This window comes from Anolis sagrei, chromosome X (assembly GCF_037176765.1).
Source record: "Anolis sagrei isolate rAnoSag1 chromosome X, rAnoSag1.mat, whole genome shotgun sequence".
NCBI classification, from domain to species: domain Eukaryota; kingdom Metazoa; phylum Chordata; class Lepidosauria; order Squamata; family Dactyloidae; genus Anolis; species Anolis sagrei.
This window is the reverse complement of record NC_090034.1, coordinates 59,572,025-59,597,085: the sequence shown is the minus strand read 5'-3', so window position 1 is coordinate 59,597,085 and position 25,061 is coordinate 59,572,025. Positions and strand designations below refer to the sequence as shown.

Genomic DNA, 25,061 nt, shown 5'->3' with positions numbered 1-25,061 from the left:
GGCCTATTTCCAATTTCCCCCTTTTGGGCAAAGTCTTGGAACGTGTGGTGGTCTCACAACTCCAGGTATTCTTGAAACGGATTATCTGGATTCGGCACAGTCTGGCTTTAGACCGGGACATGGAACCGAGACAGCCTTGGTCACCTTAGTTGATGATCTACGCCGGGAGCTAGACAGGGGGAGTGTGTCCCTGTTGGTTCTGCTGGACCTCTCAGTGGCCTTCGATACCGTTGACCACAGTATCCTTCTGGGACGCCTCGCTGCAATGGGCCTTGGAGGCACTGTTTTGCAGTGATTCCAGTCCTTTCTGGAGGGTCGTACCCAGATGGTGTTACTGGGGGACACCTGTTCAACTCCACGACCATTGTCTTGTGGAGTTCCTCAGGGTTCCATACTGTCCCCCATGTTGTTCAACATATACATGAAGCCGCTGGGGGAGATCATTCGGAGTTTCGGGGTACGGTGCCACCTGTACGCGGATGACGTCCAACTCTGTCACTCCTTCCCACCTGCTACTAAGGAGGCTGTTCAGGTCCTGAACCGGTGTTTGGCTGCTGTGACGATCTGGATGAGGGCTAACAAATTGAAATTGAATCCAGACAAGACAGAGGTACTCCTGGTCAGTCGTAAGGCCGAACAGGGCATAGGGTTACAGCCTGTGTTGGACGGGGTTACACTCCCCCTGAAGACGCAGGTTCGCAGTCTGGGTGTGCTCCTGGACTCATCGCTGAGCCTGGAACCCCAGGTCTCGGCGGTGACCAGGGGAGCATTCGCACAATTAAAGCTTGTGTGCCAGCTGCGCCCATACCTTGGGAAGTCTGACTTGGCCACGGTAGTCCATGCTCTCGTTACATCCAGTATAGACTACTGCAACGCTCTCCACGTGGGGTTGCCTCTGAAGACTGTCCGGAAGCTTCAACTGGTCCAACGGACAGCAGCCAGATTGCTAACTGGAGCGGCTCTCAGGGAGCATACAACCCCCCTGTTGCGCCAGCTCCACTGGCTGCCAGTTTGCTACCGGGCACAATTCAAAGTGCTGGTTTTAACCTTTAAAGCCCTAAACGGTTCTGGCCCAACTTACCTGTCCAAACGTATCTCCCCTTATGAACCATCTAGAACCTTGAGATCATCCAGAGAGGCTCTGCTCTCGGTCCCGCCTTCGTCACAGGTACGTTTGGCGGGGACGAGAGACAGGGCCTTTTCAGCAGTGGCCCCCCAGCTATGGAACGCCCTCCCTAGAGAGATTTGATCTGCTCCTTCCCTCTTAACGTTTCGGAAGCAAGTCAAAACGTGGCTGTTTGAGCAAGCGTTCACAAACACAGAATAACGGATATGGATAAATGATATAGGAAATTGATGATTGACGATGGAATCGGACAATGCTTGACAATAAGGAGACGCCAATGATGTTTTTTATTGCTGTTGTGGTTTATGTAATTGTAATGTTTTTAAATTGTATTGTGATACTATGTATACTGTTTTGTTGGAAATCGCCTTGAGTCACCGATAGGCTGAGAAAGGCGGTATACAAATACAGTAAATAAATAAATAAATAAATAATGTCCTTGCAGACGGCCAATTCTCTCACACCAGAAGTGACTTGCAGTTTCTCAAGTCGCTCCTGACACGACAAAAAAAAAGCAGAAGCTGGACCTAACAGCCTGAGCTCACCCTGCTTCCCGGCTTCAAACCACCAACCTTTTGGTGAGCAAGTTCAGCAGGTTAACCCGCTGTGCAAACGGGGGTTATACTACACTGACCTATATTCCAGGATATCATAGTAATAATAATAATAATAATAATAATAATAATACTTTATTTATATTTCGCTCTATCTCCCCAAAGGGACTCAGGGCGGATTACAGACATAAAAGGCAAACATTCAATGACCGAATACAACAACAATACATTCATACTAACAAAATGTATACAACCCAACATATCAATACGAATTAACAAACTAAAATTAAATAAAAAGCACAGCCTGTTATAACAGACCTAAGACAAAACATCAAACATCAAATGGAAACAATAATCCCAACCCAGATCATCTGCTTTGAACTGGATTATATGAGTCTACACTGCCATATAGTCCAGTGTCAAAGCAGATAATCTGGATTTTATATGGCAGTGTTGATGGGACCTCAGTGGCTATGCATCCATTATTAGTATTAGAATATTATTATTATTATTATTATTATGTTTATTATGTTTATTTTTCTCTCCACAAGGAGACCCAAAGTAGGTATGGACAACAAGTTAAACATGAGCCAACAATGTCATGCGGCAAAAAAGCCAATGGGATTTTGGCCTGCATAAATAGGAGCATAGTACCTAGATCCAGGGAAAGCATGTTCCCCATGCTCTATTCTTTTCTGCCTTCATCAGACCACGTTCCCTGGAATCTCACTGCGTCCAATTCTGGGCACCACAAGTGAGGGGAGATGTTGTCTCTAAGCTGGAATGTGTCCAGAGGAAGCGTGCAATTAAAATGATCAAGGGTCTGGAAAAACAAGCCCTATGAGGAGTGGCTTAAAGAGCTGGGTTTGTTTGACCTCCGGAAGAGGAAAGCGGAGAGGATACATGATGAGGGCCATGGATCAAGAAGGGAGGGGAAGTCATAGGGAGGAGGGGGCAGGTTTGCTTTCTGCTGTCCTGGAGACTAGGATGCAGAACAATGGCTTCAAACCACAGGGTAGAAAGCAGATTCTTCCTGAACATGAGGAAAAACTTCCTGACTGTGAGAGAAAGCTGTTCAGCTGTGGAACTCTCTGCCCCGGAGTGTGATGGAGGCTCCTTTTTTGGAAACTTTTAAACAGAGGCTGGGTGGCCATCTGTCGGAGTGCTTTGAATGCGATTTTCCTGCTTCGTGACAGAATGGGGTTGGACTGGATGGCCAACCAGGTCTCTTCCAACATCTCCCTTCAATTGCAGTGCCTGGAACCGGACACTGTGTGATTCCAAGTGTGGCCTGACCAAGGCAGAATAGAGGGGTAGCATGACTACCCTGGATCTAGGCACTAGATTCCTTTTTATCCAGGCCAAAATCCCATTGGCTTTTTTTTGCCACCACATGACAAAATCGACTCCAAAAATCTGTGTTGTTGTAAGTTTTTCGGGCTGTCTGGCCATGTTCCAGAAGCATTCTCTCCTGATGTTTTGCCCACATTTATGGCAGGCATCCTCAGAGGTTGTGAGGTCTGTTGGAAACTAGGAAAATGGGGTTTATATATATATCTGTGGAATAATGCCCAGGGTGGGAGAAAAAACTTGTCTGTTTGAGGTTGATGTGAATGTTTCAATTGGCCACCTTGATTGGCTTGTTACTGCCTGGGGGAATCCTTTGTTGAGAGGTGATTAGCTGTCCCTGATTGCTACTTGTCTGGAGTTCCCCTCTTTTGGAGTGTTGTTCTTTATTTACTGTTATGATTTTAGAGTTTTTTTTAATACTGGGAGCCAAATGTTGTTCATTTTTGTTCAGCTCCACTGGCTGCTGTTTATTTTCTGGTCCCAATTCAAGGTGCAGGTTATCACCTACAAAGCCCTAAATGGTTTGGGACCCGCCTACATTTGTGACCGTATCTCCCACCGTGAACCATCTCGGGCCCTCCAATCTTCCGGGGAGGCCCTTCTCTCGCCCCTGACAGTCTCTCAAGCTCGCCTAGTGAATACAAGGGAGAGAGCCTTTTCCGCTGTGGCTCCTCAAATCTGGAACTCACTGCCTGGAGAAATTAGGAAAGCCCCTTCCCTAGAAATCTTCAAAAAGAACCTTAAAACCCGGTTCTTCCGCTGCGCCTTTGATGAGTAGGTATATAATCCCACATGATTACTCTGCCTCACAGTTCTGTCATGGGAGTATACGTCCCTCCTCATGGGAAAGCTTGACTTTTCACAACTCCCGCTAAAATGAGCCCTCCTCCGTAAATTACTTGCTTCCCTCTTTTATCTCGCCCGAGCTTTTAATTAGTTTTAATCAGTTTGTCCTTTTAATTACTACATGGCCTTTGACCTGTGGGGTCCCGCAAGGTTCCATTCTGTCTCTCATGCTCTTCAACATCTACATGAAACCGCTGGGAGAGGTCATCCGGAGTTTTGGAGTTGGTTGCCATCTCTACGCAGATGACACGCAACTCTACTACTCTTTTCCACCAAACTCCAAGGAAGCCCCTTGGGTGCTGGACGAGTGTCTGACCGCTGTGGCTGTCTGGATGAGGAAGAACAAGCTGAAGATCAATCCCGACAAGACAGAGGTCCTCCTGGTCGATCGTAAACCGGATCAGGGTATAAGGTGGCAACCTGTGCTGGACGGGGTTACACTCCCCCTGAAGCCACAGGTCTGCAGTTTGGGTGTCCTCCTGGACTCATCACTGTCTCTTGAAGCTCAGGCGTCGGCGGTGGCTGGGAGGGCCTTTATACGATTAAGACTCGTGCGCCAACTGCGACCGTACCTCGTGAAAGCGGATCTGGCCAGGGTGGTCCACTCCTTAGTCACTTCCAGATTGGACTACTGTAATGCACTCTACGTGGGGCTGCCCTTGAAAACGGCCTGGAAATTCCAATTGGTCCAACGAGCGGCAGCCAGGTTGTTAACTGGTGCTCCTTACAGGGAGAGGTCAACCCTCCTGTTTAAGGAGCTCCATTGGCTGCCGTTCATTTTCCGGGCCCAATTCAAGGTGCAGGTGCTTACCTACAAAGCCCTAAATGGTTTGGGACCCGCCTACCTGCGTGACCGCATCTCTGTGTACAAACCCACACGATCTCTTCGTTCATCTGGAGAGGCCCTGCTCACGATCCCACCGGCATCGCAAGCGCGATTGGTGGGGACGAGGGATAGGGCTTTCTCGGTGGTGGCCCCTCGACTCTGGAACTCTCTCCCTAAGGACATCAGGCAGGCCTCGTCGCTAGCAATCTTTAGGAGGAGCTTGAAAACATGGTTGTTCCAGTGTGCCTTTCCAGAATAAGGAAACTCCTCGCATTATGTCCCAACGCACTTTATCAGAGATTCTGGATATCTGCATGCCCATCCCCCTCCAAACTCCCCACCTTGCCATGCCCAGCATTTTTAATTTTTAATTATTACATTTGGCCCGGCCATTGTATTTAATTGCATCATTGGGTGTTGTCAATGTTATTGCTTTGTTTTTTTGAGTTATTGCATTGTTGTTGTTGCTGTTTTTATTGTTGTATTTGGGCTCGGCCTCTTGTAAGCCGCACCGAGTCCTTCGGGAGATGGTAGCGGGGTACAAATAAATGTATATTATTATTATTATTATTATTATTATTATTATTATTACATGTTGCCAGCCCATTATTATTGTGCCTGTGCATATTCTTCATTTTTCATATTGCTATGTATTCATGTGTTTTATGTAACTATGATGTTATTGTATTGTCGAAGGCTTTCATGGCTGGAATCCATGGGTTGTTGTAGGTTTTTCCGGGCTATATGGCCATGTTCTGGAGGCAATTTTTCTCCTGACGTTTCGCCTGCATCTATGGCAAGCATCCTCAGAGGTAGTGAGGTCTGTTGGAACTAGGAAAAATGGGTTTATATATCTGTGGAATGACCAGGGTGAGACAAAGGACTTTTGTTTGCTGGGGCTAGCTGTGAATGTTTCAGCTGATCACCTTGATTTGCATTCAATGGCTTGGAAGCGCCTGGGGGGAATCTTTTGTTGAGAGTGATTTCATGTGCCTGTTTGTTTCTCCTCTGTTGTTTTGCTGCTGTAATTTTTGAGTTTTTTAATACTGGTAGCCAGATTTTGTTCATTTTCATGGTTTCTTCCTTTCTGTTGAAATTGTCCACATGCTTGTGGATTTCAATGGCTTCTCTGTGTAGTCTGACATGGTGGTTGTGAGAGTGGTCCAGCACTTCTGTGTTCTCAAATAATATGCTGTGTCCAGGTTGGTTCATCAGGTGCTCTGCTATGGCTGATTTCTCTGGTTGGAGTAGTTTGCAGTGCCTTTCATGTTCCTTGATGCGTGTCTGGGTGCTGCGTTTGGTGGTCCCTCTGTAGACTTGTCCACAGCTGCATGGTACACGGTAGACTCTGCAGAGGTGAGTGGATCCCTCTTGTCCTTTGCTGAACGTAGCATTTGTTGGATTTTCTTGGTGGGTCTGTAAGTGGTTTGTATGTTGTGTTTCCTCATCAGTTTCCCTATGCGGTCAGTGGTTCCCTTGATGTATGGCAAGAACACTTTTCCTACTTCCAACAGACCTCACTACCTCTGAGGATGCTTGCCATAGATGCAGGCGAAACGTCAGGAGAAAAATTGCCTCCAGAACATGGCCATATAGCCCGGAAAAACCTACAACAACCCATATGATGTTATTGTTTTGTTGTTCGTATTTTCGGTTTGTGTTTTTTGGTTTTTCTTTATTGTAATTGTCATTTGGGCTTGGCCTCATTTAAGCCGCTCTGAGTCCCCATTGGGGAGATGGAGGCGGGGTAACGAATAAAGATTATTATTATTATTATTATTATTATTATTAGGTTCTTGTAGGTTTTTTCGGGCTATAGGGCCATGTTCTAGAGGCATTTCTCCTGACAGGCCTTCAAACGCTAATGAAGGTGGTCAGCTGAAACATTCACACCTAGCTTCAGCAGAGAGCTCTTTGCCCCACCCCAGTCATTCCACAGATATATAAACCCATTTTCCTATTTCCAACAGACCTCACTAACAGACTTCAAACTACAAGAGAGGAGATTCCATCTGAACATTAGGAAGAACTTCCTGACTGTGAGACCCGTTCAGCAGTGGAACTCTCTGCCCCGGAGTGTGGTGGAGGCTCCTTCTTTGGAAGCTTTTAAGCAGAGGCTGGATGGCCATTTGTCAGGGGTGATTTGAATACAATATTCCTGCTTCTTGCCAGGGGGTTGGACTGGATGGCCCATGAGGTCTCTTCTAACTCTATGATTCTATGATTCTATGATTCACTACCTCTGAGGATGCTTGCCATAGATGCAGGCGAAACGTCAGGAGAAATGCCTCTAGAACATGGCCCTATAGCCCGAAAAAACCTACAAGAACCTAGTGATTCCAGCCATGAAAGCCTTCGACAATACATTATTATTATTATTATTATTATTATTATTATTATTATTCTGTGATGAATGGGAAGACTGGCATTGGACACTGGGTCTCACCTTCCCTCTCTCTGTTTGTTTTTCTCACTCAGCTCACCTCCGGGACTCCTCTCTACGAGACGTTTTACAAACAGGCAAGTGAGAGGCCGAGGCTCACCTGGGGTTGGGTGAAGGCCGTGTTTTGGGGTTCAACAGCTGCTGACACTGCTTGTTTTGCAGGTGGATCCATCTGGAACAGGGAGAGTCGGGGCCAGCGATGCCGCCCTCTTCCTCAAGCAGTCCGGCTTGCCCGACGCCATCCTCGGAAAGGTGAGTCCGCCTTGGCAATAACCAGCCTTTTGGAAAATGACATTCATAACCTTTTGCAAAAACACCTTTTGGAAAGCATAATTTTTTAAAGAAAAGCATGACTTTTCGGAGGACAGCCAAAAACCCTTTAGACAGTGGTTCTCAACCTTCCTAATGCCGCGACCCCTTAATACAGTTCCTCATGTTTTGGTGACCCCCAACCATAAAATTATTTTCATTGTGACTTCATAAATGTAATTTTGCTACTGTTATGAATCGTAATGTAAATATCCGATATGCAGGATGTATTTTCATTCACTGGACCACATTTGCCACAAATACCCAATATGCCCAAATTTGAATACTAGTAGGGTTAGGGGGAGAGACTGGTTTTATCATTTGAGAGTTGTACTTGCTGGGATTTATAGTTCGCCTACAATCAAAGAGCATTCTGATCTTCACCAACGATGGAACTGAACCAATCTTGGCACACAGGACTCCCATGACCATCAGAAAACACTAGCAGGGTTTGGTGGGCATGGATCTTGAGTTTGGGAGTTGTAGTTCATCTACATCTGTGGACTCAAACAATGATGGATCAGGACCAAATTTGGCACAAATACTCAATATGCCCAAATGTGAACACTAGTGGAGTTTGGGGAAAATAGACCTTGGCATTTGGGAGTTGTAGTTGGTGGGATTTATAGTTCACCTACAATCAAAGAGCATTCTGAACCCCACCAACAATAGAATTGGACCTAACTTTCCACATGTAACCCAGATGACCAAGAGAAAATACGGTGTTTTCTGATGGTCTTCGGCGACCCCTCAGACACCTTCTCACGACCCCTCCAGGGGTCTCAACCCCCAGGTTGAGAAACACTGCTTTAGAGTAGAATCTTCTCTTGTGATATACAATCAGATATAATTATGCAAGGCAATGGTTTCAGTTGTTAGACTGAATAACCTGATATTTCCGATCAGGAGTGTTTTTCAGTTCCCGAAAAACTTATTATTTATTCTGTGATGAATGGGAAGACTGGCATTTGTATTCTCACCTCTGTCGAGGGACTCCAACAGTAATATCACAAACAGTCATTAAAAAACATCATATTACATATTTACATATTAAACTAAAAACATTAAAATAGCAAACTTGTTTTCTATCATGCACTTGAGAGACAAAAATGAAGTAGGCTTTGATGGAAATTTCATATTGTTATTATTAATATTATTATTATTTACAGTATTTATATTTTGCCCTTCTCACCCCGCAGGGGACTCAGGGCAGATTACAATGTACATAACTAACATTCAGTGCAATAGACACACAACATATATAGACAGACACAGAGACGATTTATCATTCCAACTTTTCATGAGGGTATTCCTGGCCACCAGGGGAGCTGTTGCTTCACCGTCCATTTGTGACACTGATGAAGTACTTCCTCATTCTTTGCAGGCTTGCTGGAGATTTTGATGGCATCGTAAATTAGTTAAATTAGCCTTCCCACATAGGCGGTACCTAAATTTCCTACATGACAGATGCAACTGTCTTTCGGGCTGCAAAGGTTGACAGCAAGCTACACAAATTGGTCGGACACTCACTCCGACCTGGGCTGGCTTCGAACTCATGACCTTTTGGTCAGTAGTGATCTTAATGCAGCTGACTCCCAGCCAGTTGCACCACAGTATTTGGTTTACTAACAAGCTTCATGTGTTCAGCATACACAGGTACAAAAACGTATTAGTCCTTTGTTAGCTGGCCCTGAAAGAACAACACTGAAAGAATAACACTAAAAATGGGATTTCCAGAAAAGAAACAAATCAGGGCCAGCTAATTGCCTCCCAACAAAGGATTCCCCCAGACAGGAAGCAGCCAAGCCTTGAAGCTGCAAAGCTTTTCAATGCTCAAAGAGACAAGCGTTCTTTCTCCCACCCTGGACACATTCCACAGATATGTAAACCCCACTTGTCTTGTTTCAAACAAACCACACAGCCTCTGAAGATGCCTGCCATAGATATGGTGAAATGTCAGGAGAGAATGCTTCTGGAACATGGGCAGACAGCCCGGCAAATTCACAGCAACCCAAAATTTGATATAGTTCCCTGTGTTATCCAACCAGCGCATCCAACCAACCCAGACAGGAAGCAGCCAAGCCTTGAAGCTGCAAAGCTTTTCAATGCTAATCAATTGCAGCATTCCCACTTGCCTCAAAGAGACAAGAGTTCTTTCTCCCACCCTGGACACATTCCATAGATATATAAACCCCACTTGTCTTGTTTCAAACAAGCCACATGGCCTCTGAAGATGCCTGCCATAGACGTGGCAAAATGTCAGGAGAGAATGCTTCTGGAACATGGCCAAACAGCCCAGAAAATTCACAGCAACCCAAACTTTGATATAGTTCCCTGTGCTATCCAACCAGCGCATCTCTCTTGTAACAAAACAGCTATCAACAGGTCACATTGTCAAAAGGAGAGAGAATAATAGCATGTGATCTGCAGCCCCTTTTGTAACTTCTCAGGAACTATAGAATAAAGGAAGCTGCATACCAGAACATACCTACCGAAAACAGTAAGCAACAAGATCATAGGGCTGAACCATATAATAAAACTGAACCATGCAATGTTAAGATAATTCAGTGAATAACATTCTGTTTGTACTATAAGATGGTTACTGAAATTGACATCATTTGTTTACAATTTCAAATTTTTCATTAAAAAATATGTTGGGGAGCATTGTATTAGTTCGTGTACTATATATGCATGTATATAGATGGAGCCCCTGGTGGCGCAGTGGGTTAAACTGCTGAGCTGCTGAACTTGCTAACTGAAAGTTCACAGGCTCGAATCCGGGAGTAGCGTGAGCTCCCGCTGTTAGCCCCAGCTTCTGCCAACCTAACAGTTTGAAAACATGCAAATGTGAGAAGATCAATTGATCTTTGACGGGGAGGTAACAGCGCTCCATGCAGTCATGCTGGCCACATAACCTTGGAGATGTCTGCAGACACCGCCGGCTCTTCGGCTTAGAAATAGAGATGAGCACACACACCCCCTCGAGTCGGACACAGTTGGACTTAACCTTTACCTATAGATCTGTTACATTGATTTTTTCAAAATGAAGATATGAATTAAAAACAAAAACCCATACAACTTAAAAAAAAAAGATGGAGGGGATGCGACATGGAAAGAGCATGTTGGAAATAGCCACCGCCCAAGCCTTTCACTGTTGTATTGTCGAAAGCTTTCATGGCCGGAATCACTGGGTTGTTGCAGGTTTTTTCGGGCTATATGACCATGTTCTAGAGGCATTCTCTCCTGACATTTCGCCTGCATCTATGGCAAGCATCCTCAGAGGTAGTGAGGTCTGTTGGAACTAGGAAAAAGGGTTTATATATCTGTGGAATGACCAGGGTGGACAAAGGACTTTTGTCTGCTGGAGCTAGGTGTGAATGTTTCAACTGACCACCTTGATTAGCATTTGATGGCCTGGCAGTGCCTGGGGGAATCTTTTGTTGAGAGGTGATTAGATGACCCAGATTGTTTCCTCTCTGCTGTTTTGCTGTTGTAATTTTAGAGTTTTTTAATACTGGTAGCCAGATTTTATTCATTTTCATGGTTTCCTCCTTTCTGTTGAAACTGTCCACATGCCTGTGTATTTCAATGGCTTCTCTGTGTAGTCTGACATGGTGGTTGTTGGTGTGGTCCAGCATTTCTGTGTTCTCAAATAAAATGCTGTGTCCAGGCTGGTTCATCCGGTGCTCTGCTATGGCTGACTTCTCTGGTTGAAGTAGTCTGCAGTGCCTTTCATGTTCCTTGATTCGTGTTTGGGCAATGCTGCGTTTGGTGGTCCCTATGTAGACTTGTCCACAGCTGCATGGTATACGGTAGACTCCTGCAGAAGCGAGAGGATCCCTCTTGTCCTTTGCTGAATGTAGCATTTGTTGGATTTTCTTGGTGGGTCTGTAGATAGTTTGTATGTTGTGTTTCCTCATCAGCTTCCCTATGCGGTCAGTGGTTCCCTTGATGTATGGCAGGAACACTTTTCCTCTGGGTGGATCTTCGTCTTTATTCTCGTGGCTTGTTCTTGGTCTTGCAGCTCTTCTGATGTCTGAGGTGGAGTATCCATTGGCCTGGAGAGCCCAGTTTAGGTGGTCCAGTCCATCTTGGAGGAGGTGGGCTTCGCAGATTTTTTTGCACGGTCTGCCAAGGCTTTAATGGTGCTTCTTTTTTGACTTGGGTGATGGTTGGAGTTTTTATGTAGATATCTATCTGTGTGTGTGGGTTTTCTGTAAACGTTGTGACCCAATTGTTGATCTGGTTTGCGGATGACTAGGACATCTAGAAAAGGCAGTCTTCCTTCATTTTCTTTTTCCATGGTGAATTGGATGTTTGGGTGGATGCTGTTCAGATGGTCCAGGAACCTGTTGAGTTCTTCTTCTCCATGGCTCCAAATGGTGAAGGTGTCATCCACATATCTGAACCATATCGTGGGCTTTTTTATTGCTGTTTCCAGGGCATGTTTTTCAAAGTGTTCCATGTAGAAATTAGCCATGACCAGGCTGAGAAGGCTCCCCATAGTTACTCCATCTTTCAGTGGGACAATGAAATCTACGAACAAATCACTATTGATTTGTTAATGTATATATTTGCTAACCTGTACTCTATAGGTATGTTGATTTGGCAGTTTGACGGACCTCTTCGGTTATTTTTTTTTTTTATTTATCGTGTCATCAGCAACCATACCATTGTATTACATTTCTAACAGAACAAAACAAACAAGCAGATTAAAAAAACACACAAATTCTGCAAATTTGGTAGTTGGTTAAATGTCCTTTGACCAGTATATGGCCACTTGGAGTGCCTCTGGTGTTGCCGCAAGAAGGTCCTCCCTTGTGCATGTAGCAGGGCTCAGGTTGCATTGCAGCAGGTGGTCAGTGGTTTGCTCTTCTCCACACTCGCATGTTGTGGATTCAACTTTGTGGTCCCATTTCTTGAGGTTGGCTCTGCATCTCGTGGCGCCAGAGCGCAGTCCGTTCAGCACCTTCCAAGTCGCCCAGTCTTCTGTGTGCCCAGGAGGGAGTCTCTCATCTGGTATCACCCACGGATTGAGGTGCTGGGTTTGAGGCTGCCACTTTTGGACTCTCGCTTGCTGAGGTGTTCCAGCAAGTGTCTCTGTAGATCTAAGAAAACTATTTCTTGATTTAAGTCGTTGACGTGCTGGCTGATACCCAAACAAGGGATGAGCTGGGGATGTCACTGCCTTGGTCCTTTCGCTATTGGCTGCTACTTCCCGACGGATGTCAGGTGCTGCAATACCGGCTAAGCAGTGTAATTTCTCCAGTGGTGTAGGGCGCAGACACCCTGTGATAATGCGGCATGTCTCATTAAGAGCCACATCCACTGTTTTAGCGTGGGCATGCATACTCGGCAGCAGAGTAGCATAGTGCAAGGGCAGATGTCTTCATTGTGTCTGGTTATGATCCCCAGGTTGTGTCAGTCAGCTTTCATATGATATTGTTTCTAGCACCCACTTTTTGCTTGATGTCCAGGCAATGTTTCTTGTAGTGACTATTGTAGTGACTGCCAGGTATTTGGGTGTGCTGCAATGCTCCAGTGGGATCCCTTCCCAGGTGATCCTCAGAGCTCGGGATGCTAGTCTGTTCTTAAGGTGAAAGGCACACGTCTATGTTTTAGATGGATTAGGGATTGGTTGTTTTTCCCTGTAATAGGCAGTAAGAGCACCTAGAGCTTCGGAGAGCTTCTGTTCTACCATGTCAAAGCTCCCTGCTTGAACGGTAATGGCACGATCATCAGCATAGATGAAACTCTCTGTCCCTTCTGGCAGTGGCTGGTCATTTGTGTAGATGTTGAACACCTCTTTGATGTGGGAGGGGTTATAGACATGTGATTATATCTGGACTCCATTTTGTATTCAGTGTTTGCTTCCCAACTCAGTGGAGGTGGATGTATATGTTTGGTCTTCAATGAAAGTCAACATCGAGACCGAAAATACAACACCGCCTGAGCTCTGCGAGTGCAGCATTTTTCCGAATGAAGCAGAGAGTGTTTGAGGACCGGGACATCCGTAGGGATACCAAGGTGCTTGTTTATAAAGCTATTCCCCTCCCAACCCTGCTATACGCCTGCGAAACGTGGACTGTCTACAGACGTCACATGCAACTCCTGGAACGATTCCATCAGCGCTGCCTCCGGAAAATCCTGCAAATCTCCTGGGAAGACAGGCAGACAAACGTCAGCGTGCTGGAAGAAGCAAAGACCACCAGCATTGAAGCAATGGTCCTCCGCCACCAACTCCGCTGGACCGGCCATGTTGTCCGGATGCCCGACCACCGTCTCCCAAAGCAGTTGCTCTACTCCGAACTCAAGAACGGAAAACGGAATGTTGGTGGACAGGAAAAGAGATTTAAAGATGGCCTCAAAGCCAACCTTAAAAACTCTGGCATAGACACTGAGAACTGGGAAGCCCTGGCCCTTGAGCGCTCCAGCTGGAGGTCAGCTGTGACCAGCAGTGCTGCAGAATTTGAAGAGGCACGAATGGAGGGTGAAAGAGAGAAACGTGCCAAGAGGAAGGTGCGTCAAGCCAACCTCAACCGGGACTGCCTTCCACCTGGAAACCAATGCCCTCACTGCAGAAGAAGATGCAGAGCAAGAATAAGGCTCCACAGCCACCTACAGACTCACAAGAATTGTGATCCTGGAAGACTATCCTACTCGGCCAACGAGGGATCACCTAAGTAAGTAAGTAAGTAAGTAAGTAAGTGAACTTTAATAAGAAATGTGCCTATATGGTGATCTGATACCAGATGTTTATGAGGAAACAAGATATTTTATTTTTCAAGGAAGACATTGTTTTTATTTCTGAGTGCATATTTTAAACTAAGAGGTTTCAAAAGAGCGTTTATCTTTTTGGGCAATTACAACTGCAAATTCAACTGCAAAGAAACAACCATCCTCTGCTAACTTATTATATCTTTGTAGTAGCATGCCTTTATCCTTGGCAGTTCAAAGACATGGTTTTTCAGTCTAACAGCTGAGTTACCTGTGTGCCATTACATGAATGCTTATGAATATCAGTTGTTCTAACAACGTCATGCTTTTCTTTACTAGTGGTTTTCAAAAGTGGTCTCTACGTGTTCATGGAGATTCACAAATGTGACATCATTTTTACTTTTTTCAATAAGGTTACGGTACTGTTCTTTCCAAGACCGAAACAGTGTTTTGTCTTTTTGGCTTAGATTTGGGACTTGGCCGATCCGGAGGGAAAAGGCTTCCTGGACAAGCAGGTACTGGAGGGGAAGCCAGGCTAGTCTTGGGGTCCTTGGGTGCTCCAGACCCAAATGGGGTGTGGCGTGGTGCCTGGCGGGGGTGCCGGCATGACAAGGAGAATTGCCTCTTACTCTCTTGCTCTCTCTCCAGGGCTTCTTCGTGGCGCTGCGGCTGGTGGCCTGTGCCCAGAGTGGAAACGATGTGGGACCCGCCAGTCTTGGCTTGACCTTGCCCCCGCCAAAATTCGTAAGCCTGAGATGCTGCCTTCCTTTTCCTCCTTTCTCTTTCCCAAATGCCTTCCTTCCTTCTCTCAATGGATTTTTTTCTGATATCAGGAACGAATTCTCGCCACGATTCATGCATTCTGCATCCTGGCAGGTGTCGTGATGGGGCAGTGTTTTTTGAGAATAATTTTTATTATTATATCTTTTTAAAATAGAAACACATAATATTGGGTTGCTGTCAGTTTTTCGGGCTGTATGGCCATGTTCCAGTAGCATTCTCTCCGGATGTTTTGCCTGCATCTGTAATCTATATAAATAAAAATGTAAAGTTCATTTGTGGGATTAACATAACTCAAAAACCACTGGACGAATTGACACCAAATTTGGACACAAGACACCTAACAACCCAGTGTATGTCCTTCACTCAAAAAAGATTGATTTTGTCATTTGGGAGTTGTAGTTGCTGGGATTTATAATTCACCTGCAATCAAAGAACATTCTGAACCCCACCAACAATGGAATTGAACCAAACTTGGCATACAGTTTTCCCATGACCAACAGAAAATACTGGAAGGGTTTGGTGGGCAGTGTCCTTTGGTTTTGGAATTGTAGTTCACCTACATCCAAAGATGACTGTGGACTCAAACAATGATGGATCTGGACCAAACTCTACACGAATACTCAATATGCCCAAATGTGAACACTGGTGGAGTTTGGGGAAAATAGAATCTTGACATTTGGGAGTTGTAGTTGCAGGGATTTATAGTTCACCTACAATCACAGAGCATTCTGAACCCCACTAATGATAGAATTGGGCCAAACCTCCCGCACAGAACCCCCATGTGGGCCACAGCAACACGTGGCAGGGGACAGCTAGTCTATATAAATACAAATGTAATGTTCATTTGTGGCATTAACAGACTCAAAAATCAGTGGGCCAATTGACACCAAATTTGGACAGCATACACCTAACAACCCAATGTTTGTCCTTCACTAAAAAAAATCATTTTGTCATTTGGGAGTTGTAGTTGCTGGGATTTATAGTTCACCTACAATCAAAGAGCATTCTGAACTCCACCAACGATTGAACTGAACCAAACTTGGCACATAGAACTCCCATGACCAACAGAAAATACTGGAAGGCTTTGGTGGGCATTGACCTTTGGTTTTGGAGTTGTAGTGTACCTACATCCAGAGAGCACTGTGGATGCAAACAATGATGGATCTGGACCAAACTTGGCACGAATACTCCATATGCCCAAATGTGTACACTGGTGGAGTTTGGGGAAAATAGACATTGACATTTGGGAGTTGTAGTTACTGGGATTTATAGTTCACCTACAATCAAAGAGCATTCTGAACCCCACCAATGACAAAATTGGGGCAAACTTCCCACACAGAACCCACATGACCAACAGAAAATACTTAAGGCCATCCAACTCCCTTCATCAGGGCAAGATTCACACACACACAGATATAGTATCATAGATTTGAAAGGGACCCCTAAAGAAGGACAACTATATGTTGCATGTTACAGAGTAGGCAAACCAAACAATTTCCACATCAACATTGGCAAAGACACAACAAGGAATACTGTTTACTCACAAGCATAAAGAAATTACATATATTAGAAACCAACACTTTCTCATTACTTTATTTTCCAGATCACCAGACTGGGCCACAGCAACGCGTGGCAGGGGACGGCTAATAATAGTAATAATAATAATAATAATAATAATAATAATAATAATAATATGTTATTTCTAGATTGCCCTCTCTCCCTGAAGGGACTCAGGGACAATTTACAGACACAAAACAAAAAGGCATTCAATGGCTCAAATGAACACAAACACATCAAAATAATACAGGATAATGCACAGAAACAACAGTAAACTTACAACAAAAAATTCAACATTGGGATGAAAATAATAAAAAGCATTCCAATAAGACATAGTAAACTAAAACACGACAACATACAACATATACCCTAAAAGCAATTATGATACAATTACATTAAAATGCCGAACACCAGTATTCATTTAAGATGTATCGTAGGTAAAGGTTTCCCCTGACATTAAGTCTATTTGTGTCTGACTCTCATCTCCATTTCTAAGCCAAAGTGCCGGCATTGTCCGTAGACGTCTCCAAGGTCATGTGGCCGGCATGACTGCATGGAGCGCCGTTACCTTCCCGTCGAAGTGGGAAAGTAACAATTAAAAAAACAATGAAACAGAGCTATAGGTAAAGGTTTTCCCCTGACATTAAGTCCAGTCATGTCCAACTCTGGGGGGTGGTGCTCATCTCAATTTTTAGGCTGAAGAGCCGGCGTTGTCTGTAGACTCCTCCAAGGTCATGTGGCCGGCATGACTGCATGGAGCGCTGTTACCTTCCTGTCGAAGCGGTACCTACTAATCTACTCACATGCATGATTTCGAACTGCTAGGTTGGCAAAAGCTGAGCCTAACAGCAGTAGCTCACTCCACTCTACGGATTCAAACTGCCAACCTTTCAGTCAGCAAAGTCAGCAGCTCAGTGGTTTAACCCACTGTGCCACCAGGGGTTCCTAAGATGTATTGTAGCAGTCATAAAATGCAAGGATTAGTAACAGTCCTAATCCTTATTATACCTTGGAAAAAGTAGAAACATATTGGGTTGCTATGAGTTTTCCGGGCTGTATGGCCATGTTGCAGAAGCATTCTCTCCTGACCTTTCGCCTGCATCAGTGGCTGGCATCCTCAGAGGTTTGTTGGAAATGAGACCTGTGGGGTTTATATCCCTGTGGAATTATGTCTAGGGTGGGAGAAAGAACCCTTGCCTGTTTGAGTCAAGTGTGAATATTGCCCTTGGCCAGCTTGATTAGTATTGAAAAGCCTTGCAGCTTCAAAACCAGGCTGTTGTTGCCTGGAGGAATCCTTTGTTTGGGAGGTGTTAACTGCTATTTGATTGATGACGGTCTGGAGTTCCCCTCCAGGCAGAATCAATCAATTTATCTATCACTCAATCTACCCTATTGTAAGGTTTAAAGATCATGACACCCATGTATCTATCTTTTCCCTCTCTCACTACTTAATCTATCACTTTATCTACCCTATCTATCTCTTAATCTATTTTAGCTATCTTTAGCTACCTTTTGTTTTGTTTTGTTTTGTTTTTGTTTTTGTCTATAACTCTCAATTCATCTGTCTATAAATCTACCTTATCAAGCTATGAAATACAAGTGATTGATTGATAGATTACATAGATAAATAATCACAGAATCTATTATTCTATCTCTCTTTTTATGCAATCTATCTAATCTATCTGTCCATCACTCATATTTCATTGCAACATAGGCTCACTTTTGCTCCTTCTTTTGCCCGCTAAGATATTTCTCTTTCTCTCCTTGCAGCACGACAGCACAAGCCCACTCCTGCTGCCTCCGTCCTCAGAGGCCCATTGGGCCGTCAGGGTGAGTCCTCCCTTACTCTTCCATTCGTTTTTCTCTTCCTTTTTTCAGCCAATCCTGCACCTAGTATCAGTCAATTCTCTCCTTTTCCCTTCCTCCCTCCTCCCTCCATTCTTAATTCCCTCCCTCCCTCCCTTCGTCAGCCAATCCTTCACCTAGTAACACCAAATTCTTTCCTTTTCCCTTCTTTTTCTTTTCCTTCCTCCTCCCCCATTCTTTCTTGTCTTCCTTCCTTCCTCAGCCAATCCTTCACCTAGTAACAGCCAATTATCTCCTTTTCCCCTCTTTTTCTTTTCCTCCCTCCCTACCCCATTCTTCTTTGTCTTTTTGTAATCCTTTCTTCCTTCCTTCTTTCCTTCCTTCCTTCCTTCCTTCCTTCCTTCCTTCCTTCCTCAGCCAATCCTTCACCTAGTAACAGCCAATTATCTCCTTTTCCCCTCTTTTTCTTTTCCTCCCTCCCTCCCCCATTCTGCTGTGTCTTCTTGTAATCCTTCCTTCCTTCCTCAGCCAATCCTTCACCTAGTAACAGCCAATTATCTCCTTTTCCCCCCTTTTTCTTTTCCTTCCTCCTTCCCCCATTCTTCTGTGTCTTCTTGTAATCCTTCTTTCCTTCCTCAGCCAATCCTTCACCTAGTAACAGCCAATTCCCTCCTTTTCCCTTCCTCCCTCCTCCCTCCATTCTTAATTCCCTCCCTCCCTCCCTTCTTCAGCCAATCCTTCACCTAGTAACACCCAATTCTCTCATTTTCCCCTCTTTTTCTTTTCCTTCCTCCCTCCCCCATTCTTCCTTCTCTTCTTGTCTTCCTTCCTTCTTCAGCCAATCCTTCACCTAGTAACACCCAATTCTCTCTTTTTCCCTTCTTTTTCTTTTCCTTCCTCCCTCCTCCATTCTTCTTTCTCTTCTTGTAATCTTTCCTTCCTTCCTTCTTCAGCCAATCCTTCACCTAGTAACACCCAATTATCTCCTTTTCCCTTCTTTTTCTTTTCCTTCCTCCCTCCCCCATTCTTCCTTCTCTTCTTGTCTTCCTTTTTCAGCCAATCCTTCACCTAGTAACACCCAATTATCTCCTTTTCCCCTCTTTTTCTTTTCCTCAACTCCCTCCCCCATTCTTCTTTGTCTTCTTATTTTCCTTCCTCCCTTCCTTCCTCAGCCAATCCTTCATCTAGTAATCGCCAATTCTCTCCTTTTCCTTTCCTCCCTCCCTCCTCCCTCCTCCATCCATTCTTCTTTCCCTCCCTCCCTCCCTCTCTTCTTCAGCCAATCCTTCACCTAGTAACACCCAATCCTCTCCTTTTCCCTTCTTTTCCTTCCTCCCTCCCCCTTCCTTCCTTCCTTCCTTCCTTCCTTCCTCCCTCCCTCCCTCCCTCCCTCCCTCCCTCCCTCACTTACTTACTTACTTACTTACTTAGCCTATCCTTCACCTAGTAACAGCCAATTCTCTCCTTTTCCCCTCTTTTGCTTTCCCCCCCATTCTTCTTTCTCTTCTTGTTTTCCCTCCTTCCTTCCTTCCTTCCTTCCTTCCTCAGCCAGTCCTTCACCTAGTAACATCCAATTCTCTCCTTTCCCTTTCTTTTGCTTTTCCTCCCTCGCTCCTGCATTATTCTTTTCTTCTTCTTTTCCTTCCTTCCTTCTTTCCTTTCTCCCACCCTCTCCTTTCCCTTGCCTGCAAAAGGAAACCAGGTTGCTGCGCATTTCTTTACCCTGTTCACCACAGCCCTGTCTTTCTTTCTTTTTTTCTTTCTAGGTGGAGGAAAGAGCCAAGTTCGATGGCATTTTCGAGAGCCTTTTGCCTGTCAATGGATTGCTTTCAGGAGACAAAGTCAAGCCGGTGCTGATCAACTCCAAGCTTCCTCTTGACGTCCTGGGGAGGGTAAGCCCACCGAATCCCTCCTTCCTTCCTTCCTTCCTTCCTTCCTTCCTTCCTTCCTTCCTTCCTTCCTTTCTCCTCCCTCTCATTTGGACACGTGCTTCATACCAGTTACAATTACACCCTTTCCTCAAAATATTTTTTAAAATTCTATTTTGTTGTTGTTTTTTATATGTTCAGTCGCAGCCCAGGCCAGAGCTCCCTGTCAGCTTTCAGGCATCAAAGTGGTGTCATCTGCATATCTAAGATTGTTAATGTTTCTTGCAGCAATTTAAACTCCAGCCTTGGATTTGTCACACCCCGCATGTCGCATGATGTGTTCTGCATACAAGTTGAATAGGTTGGGTGAGAGCACACAGCCTTGCCGTACTCCTTTCCCAATCTTGAACCAGTCAGTTGTTCCATGGCCTGTTCTTACTGTTGTTACTTGGTCGTTATACAGATTCCTCAGGAGACAGGCAAGATGGCTTGGTATCCCCATATATACCACCAAGAAATTGCCACAATTTGTTATTTTATTTTATTTATTGTGTCAGGAGCAACCAGACATTTGTATTACGTTTTTAGCAAAACAAAACAAACAGGCAAAACACAGAATTTGCAAGCTTGGTAGTTGATTAAATGTCCTTTGACCAGTATCTGGCCACTTGAAGTGTCTCTGGTGTTGCCGCAAGAAGGTCCTCCATTGTGCATGTGGCAGGGCTCAGGCTGCATTGTAGTAGGTGGTCAGTGGTTTGCTCCTCTCCACACTCACATGTCGTGGATTCCACTTTGTAGCCCCATTTCTTAAGGTTGGCTCTGCATCTCGTGGTGCCAGAGCGCAGTCTGTTCAGTGCCTTTCAAGTTGCCCAGTCTTCTGTGTGCTCAGGGGGGAGTCTCTCATTTGGTATCAGCCATTGGTTGAAGTTCTGGGTTTGAGCCTGCCACTTTTGGACTCTCGCTTGCTGGGGTGTCCCAGCGAGTGTCTCTGTAGATCTTAGAAAACTATTTCTTGATTTAAGTAGTTGGCGTGCTGGCTGATACCCAAACAAGGGATGAGCTGGAGATGTCACTGCCTTGGTCCTTTCACTATTGGCTGCTACTTCCTGGCGGATGTCAGGTGGTGCAATACCGGCTAGACAGTGTAGTTTCTCCAATGGTGTAGGGCGCAGACACCCCGTGATAATGCAGCATGCCATAATTTGTCATGATCCACAGAGTCAAAGGCTTTAGAATAGTCAATAAAACAGAAATAGATGTTTTTCTGAAACTCCCTCCCTTTCTCCATTAGCCAGCGGATGTTGGCAATTTGGTCTCCTGTTCCTCTGCCTTTTCTAAACCCAGCTTGTACATTTGGTAACTCTCGCTCCATGTATTGCTGGAGTCTACCTTGCAGGATCTTGAGCGTTACCTTACTGGCATGAGAAATAAGTGCCACTGTACGAAAGTTTGAGCATTCTTTAGTGCTCTCCTTTTTTGGTATGGGAATAATAGTTGATTTTTTCCCCAGTCTGAAGGCCATTCTTGTGTTTTCCATATTTACTGGCATATGGCATGCATCACCTTGACAGCATCCTCTTCCAAGATCTTAAACAGTTCTGCTGGGATCCTGTCGTCTCCTGCTGCCTTGTTGATAGCAATGCTTCTTAAGGCCCATTCAACCTCACTCCTCAGGATGTCTGGTTCTAATTCACTCACCACACCGTCAAAGCTATCCTTGATATTATTATCCTTCCTATACAGATCTCCTGTATAGTCTCACCACCTTCTCTTGATCTCTTCAGCTTCTGTTAGGTCCTTGCCATCTTTGTTTTTGATCATGCCCATTTTTGCCTGAAATTTGCCTCCAATGTTTCTAATTTTCTGGAAGAGGTCTCTTGTCCTTCCTATTCTGTTGTCTTCTTCCACTTCCATGCATTGCTTATTTAAAAATAGTTCCTTATCTCTTCTGGCTAACCTCTGGAATTGTGCATTCAATTGGGCATATCTCCCCCTATCACTGTTTCCTTTTGCTTTCCTTTCTTTCTTGTGCTACTTCCAGTGTCTCAGCAGACAACCATCTTGCCTTCTTGGTTTTCTTTTTCTTTATACCCTCCATAACAAAGAGAGGAGAAATATTATCGTCTTAACTTTAAGTCAGATCGTCTTCTGGTATGGTCCTGTTTTTGTTATTCTTTTCTTCCCTCCCAGTTTTATCTTTATTCTTCTTCTTACCAGATTGTTTGTATCTAATTTTAGTTATTACCTAATGTTGGGCAAGTGGACTTATTAACAGAATACCCTTTCCATAAATGTACAGCAGAGTAACTTAGCAGCAGCATCGTAACCTAGCACCAGTAGCCCACAGTGAGAGAAAGAACAGAAATACACAGCCCAATGTTATCTCTTCCATAGGAGGCTTATCTTTATAGTAAAATAATATGGTTACACTATTTACAAGAGCAAGGTTTCCATAACACAAATAAACAAATACACAGTAGCTTTACACACAGCATCCTTCACACTGGAGCTTTCTCACACAAAGCTTCTCTCACACAGAGGTTTACCTCACACTCCTTAGGACAGCACAAGCTTTGGCCCACTGACTCTAACAGCCTACTCACTCTCTTTAGGAGGACACTATCTTTGACCCAAAGACTCTAACAAGCTTCGGCCTATTCACTCTCCTCAGGACGACACTAGCTTTGGCCCACTCACTCTAACAGGCTTCGGCCTACTCACTCTCTTCAGGACGACACTATCTTTGACCCAAAGACTCTAACAGGCTTCGGCCTACTCACTCTTCTCAGGATGACACTATCTTTGACCCAAAGACTCTAACAGGCTTCGGCCTACTCACTCTCCTCAGGACGACACTAGCTTTGGCCCTCTGACTCTAACAGGCTTAAGCCTACTCACTCTCTTCAGGACGACACTAGCTTTGACCCAAATACTCTAACAGGCTTCGGCCTACTCACTCTCTTCAGGACGACACTATCTTTGACCTAAAGACTCTAACAGGCTTCGGCCTACTCACTCTCCTCAGGGCGACTCTCTGCTTTGGCCTACTAACTCTTTCAGTGCTTGAGTCACACCTTTGTAATCAAAAATACCCAGTTAATTTTTAATATATCTAACAGTTAAATTTGTTCTGTTAGAGGCCGGGTGGACATCAGTCGGGGTGCTTTGATGGTGCTTTTACAGCATGAAGGCAAAAGGGGGTGGACTAGAAGGTTTATGTGTTCCTATTATTATTATTATTATTACTATTATTACTATTAATTTCATTAATATTATTCCGGCTGGATGGCCATCTGTCGGGGGTGTTTTGATGGGGCTTTGGCTCTATGGATTTGCAGCCCGTGACTTTATGTCCTGGACAGGAGATCCCTTGGAGGAAACCTCACAAACCAAGGCTAGAAACAGGTTCCTTTATTTTCCCGATTATTACAGAAAGAAAGTTCCTTCTGAGCATTTGGTGCAAAAAACGCATGGCTATACCTCCCTCCCTCTCATCCCAGCCCAAGTCACTAAGTCCCCAGCTTTAGCTATCAACATCACAACTCAGCACTTCAAATGTTGTTGTTATTGTTGTTGTTATTATTCAGATCTTATGGCTTCCTCCTCTCCTCTCTCAGTGTTGATGACATCAGATGTAAAAGGCCTGATATTCCTGTTCTCTCTCTTTTGACTCTTTCCCCATCACACAGGTCTGGGACTTGAGCGACATCGATAAGGATGGCCACCTCGACAGAGATGAGTTTGCCGTGGTGGGTTGGCATGGATGCTAACAGAATCGTAATAAATAATCTATCTTTCTATCTCTGAATCTATCTATCTATCTATCTATCTATCTATTTACATATTTACCTATCTATTGTCTATCTAATAATCATAATCTATCTTTCTATCTATCTTTGAGTCTATCTATCTATATTTCTACCTACCTATCTACCTACCTATCTACCTATCTGTTTGTCTATCTAATTATTATTATTATTATTATTATTATTATCTTTCTATCTATATTTTAGTCTGTCTATCTATCTATCTATCTATCTATCTACATATTTACCTATCTATTGTCTATCTAATAATCATAATCTATCTTTCTATCTTTCTTTGAGTCTATCTATCTATATTTCTACCTACCTATCTACCTACCTATCTGTTTGTCTGTCTATATTATTATTATTATTATTATTATTATTATCTTTCTATCTATCTATCTTTGAGTCTATCTATCTATCTATCTATCTATCTACCTACATATTTACCTATCTATTGTCTATCTAATAATCATAATCTATCTTTCTATCTATCTTTGAGTCTATCTCTCTATATTTCTACCTACCTATCTGTCTATCTATCTTTGATCTGCTTTTAGTCTCCTTGTGGAGAGAAAAGCAGGATATTAATATTAATAATAATAATATCTATCTTTGATCCGCTTTTAATCTCCTTGAGAAGAGAAAAGTGGGATAAAAAATAAACATAATAATTACAATAATTAACCAAGGTGATGGGGATTGGGTCCACATGCCTTCCCCGTGTAAGGAGAGCCTTCTCTACCATCTGCGTACTGATCCACCTTCCCATCCATCCACCCACCCACCAATACATTTCTCTCCTTCTCTATCTCTCCATCTATTCTCCTGCATCTTTCTCTGACTCCCTTCCCATCCATCCATCTGCCAATACATTTCTCTCTCTCTCCCCCTCTCCCTTCACTTGTGTATTTCTTTATCATATGCCTCTTTTGGATCATTTATCCACCCATTCACTAATACATTAGGAAAGCCCCTACCCTAGAAACCTTTAAAAAGGACCTTAAAACCTGGCTCTTCTGCTGTGCCTTTGGAGAGTAGGTATACAATCCCACACTACTGCTTAGCCT

At 44.2% G+C, this 25,061-nt stretch overlaps 1 protein-coding gene across 4 annotated transcripts in view; it reads left to right on the top strand.

Annotated features, from left to right (window-relative positions):
- The window catches only part of EPS15L1 (epidermal growth factor receptor pathway substrate 15 like 1), an 84,706-nt gene that overhangs the window by 3,857 nt on the left and 55,788 nt on the right, over positions 1 to 25,061 (top strand). For all 4 annotated transcript variants that reach the window (XM_067473570.1, XM_060784831.2, XM_060784830.2 and 1 more), the window contains exons 2-8: positions 7,181 to 7,222; positions 7,308 to 7,397; positions 14,639 to 14,686; positions 14,820 to 14,915; positions 18,282 to 18,341; positions 20,084 to 20,209; positions 23,875 to 23,934. In XM_067473570.1, the coding sequence (XP_067329671.1) occupies positions 7,181 to 7,222; positions 7,308 to 7,397; positions 14,639 to 14,686; positions 14,820 to 14,915; positions 18,282 to 18,341; positions 20,084 to 20,209; positions 23,875 to 23,934 (522 nt within the window). The remainder of the gene's footprint in view (positions 1 to 7,180; positions 7,223 to 7,307; positions 7,398 to 14,638; positions 14,687 to 14,819; positions 14,916 to 18,281; positions 18,342 to 20,083; positions 20,210 to 23,874; positions 23,935 to 25,061) is intronic.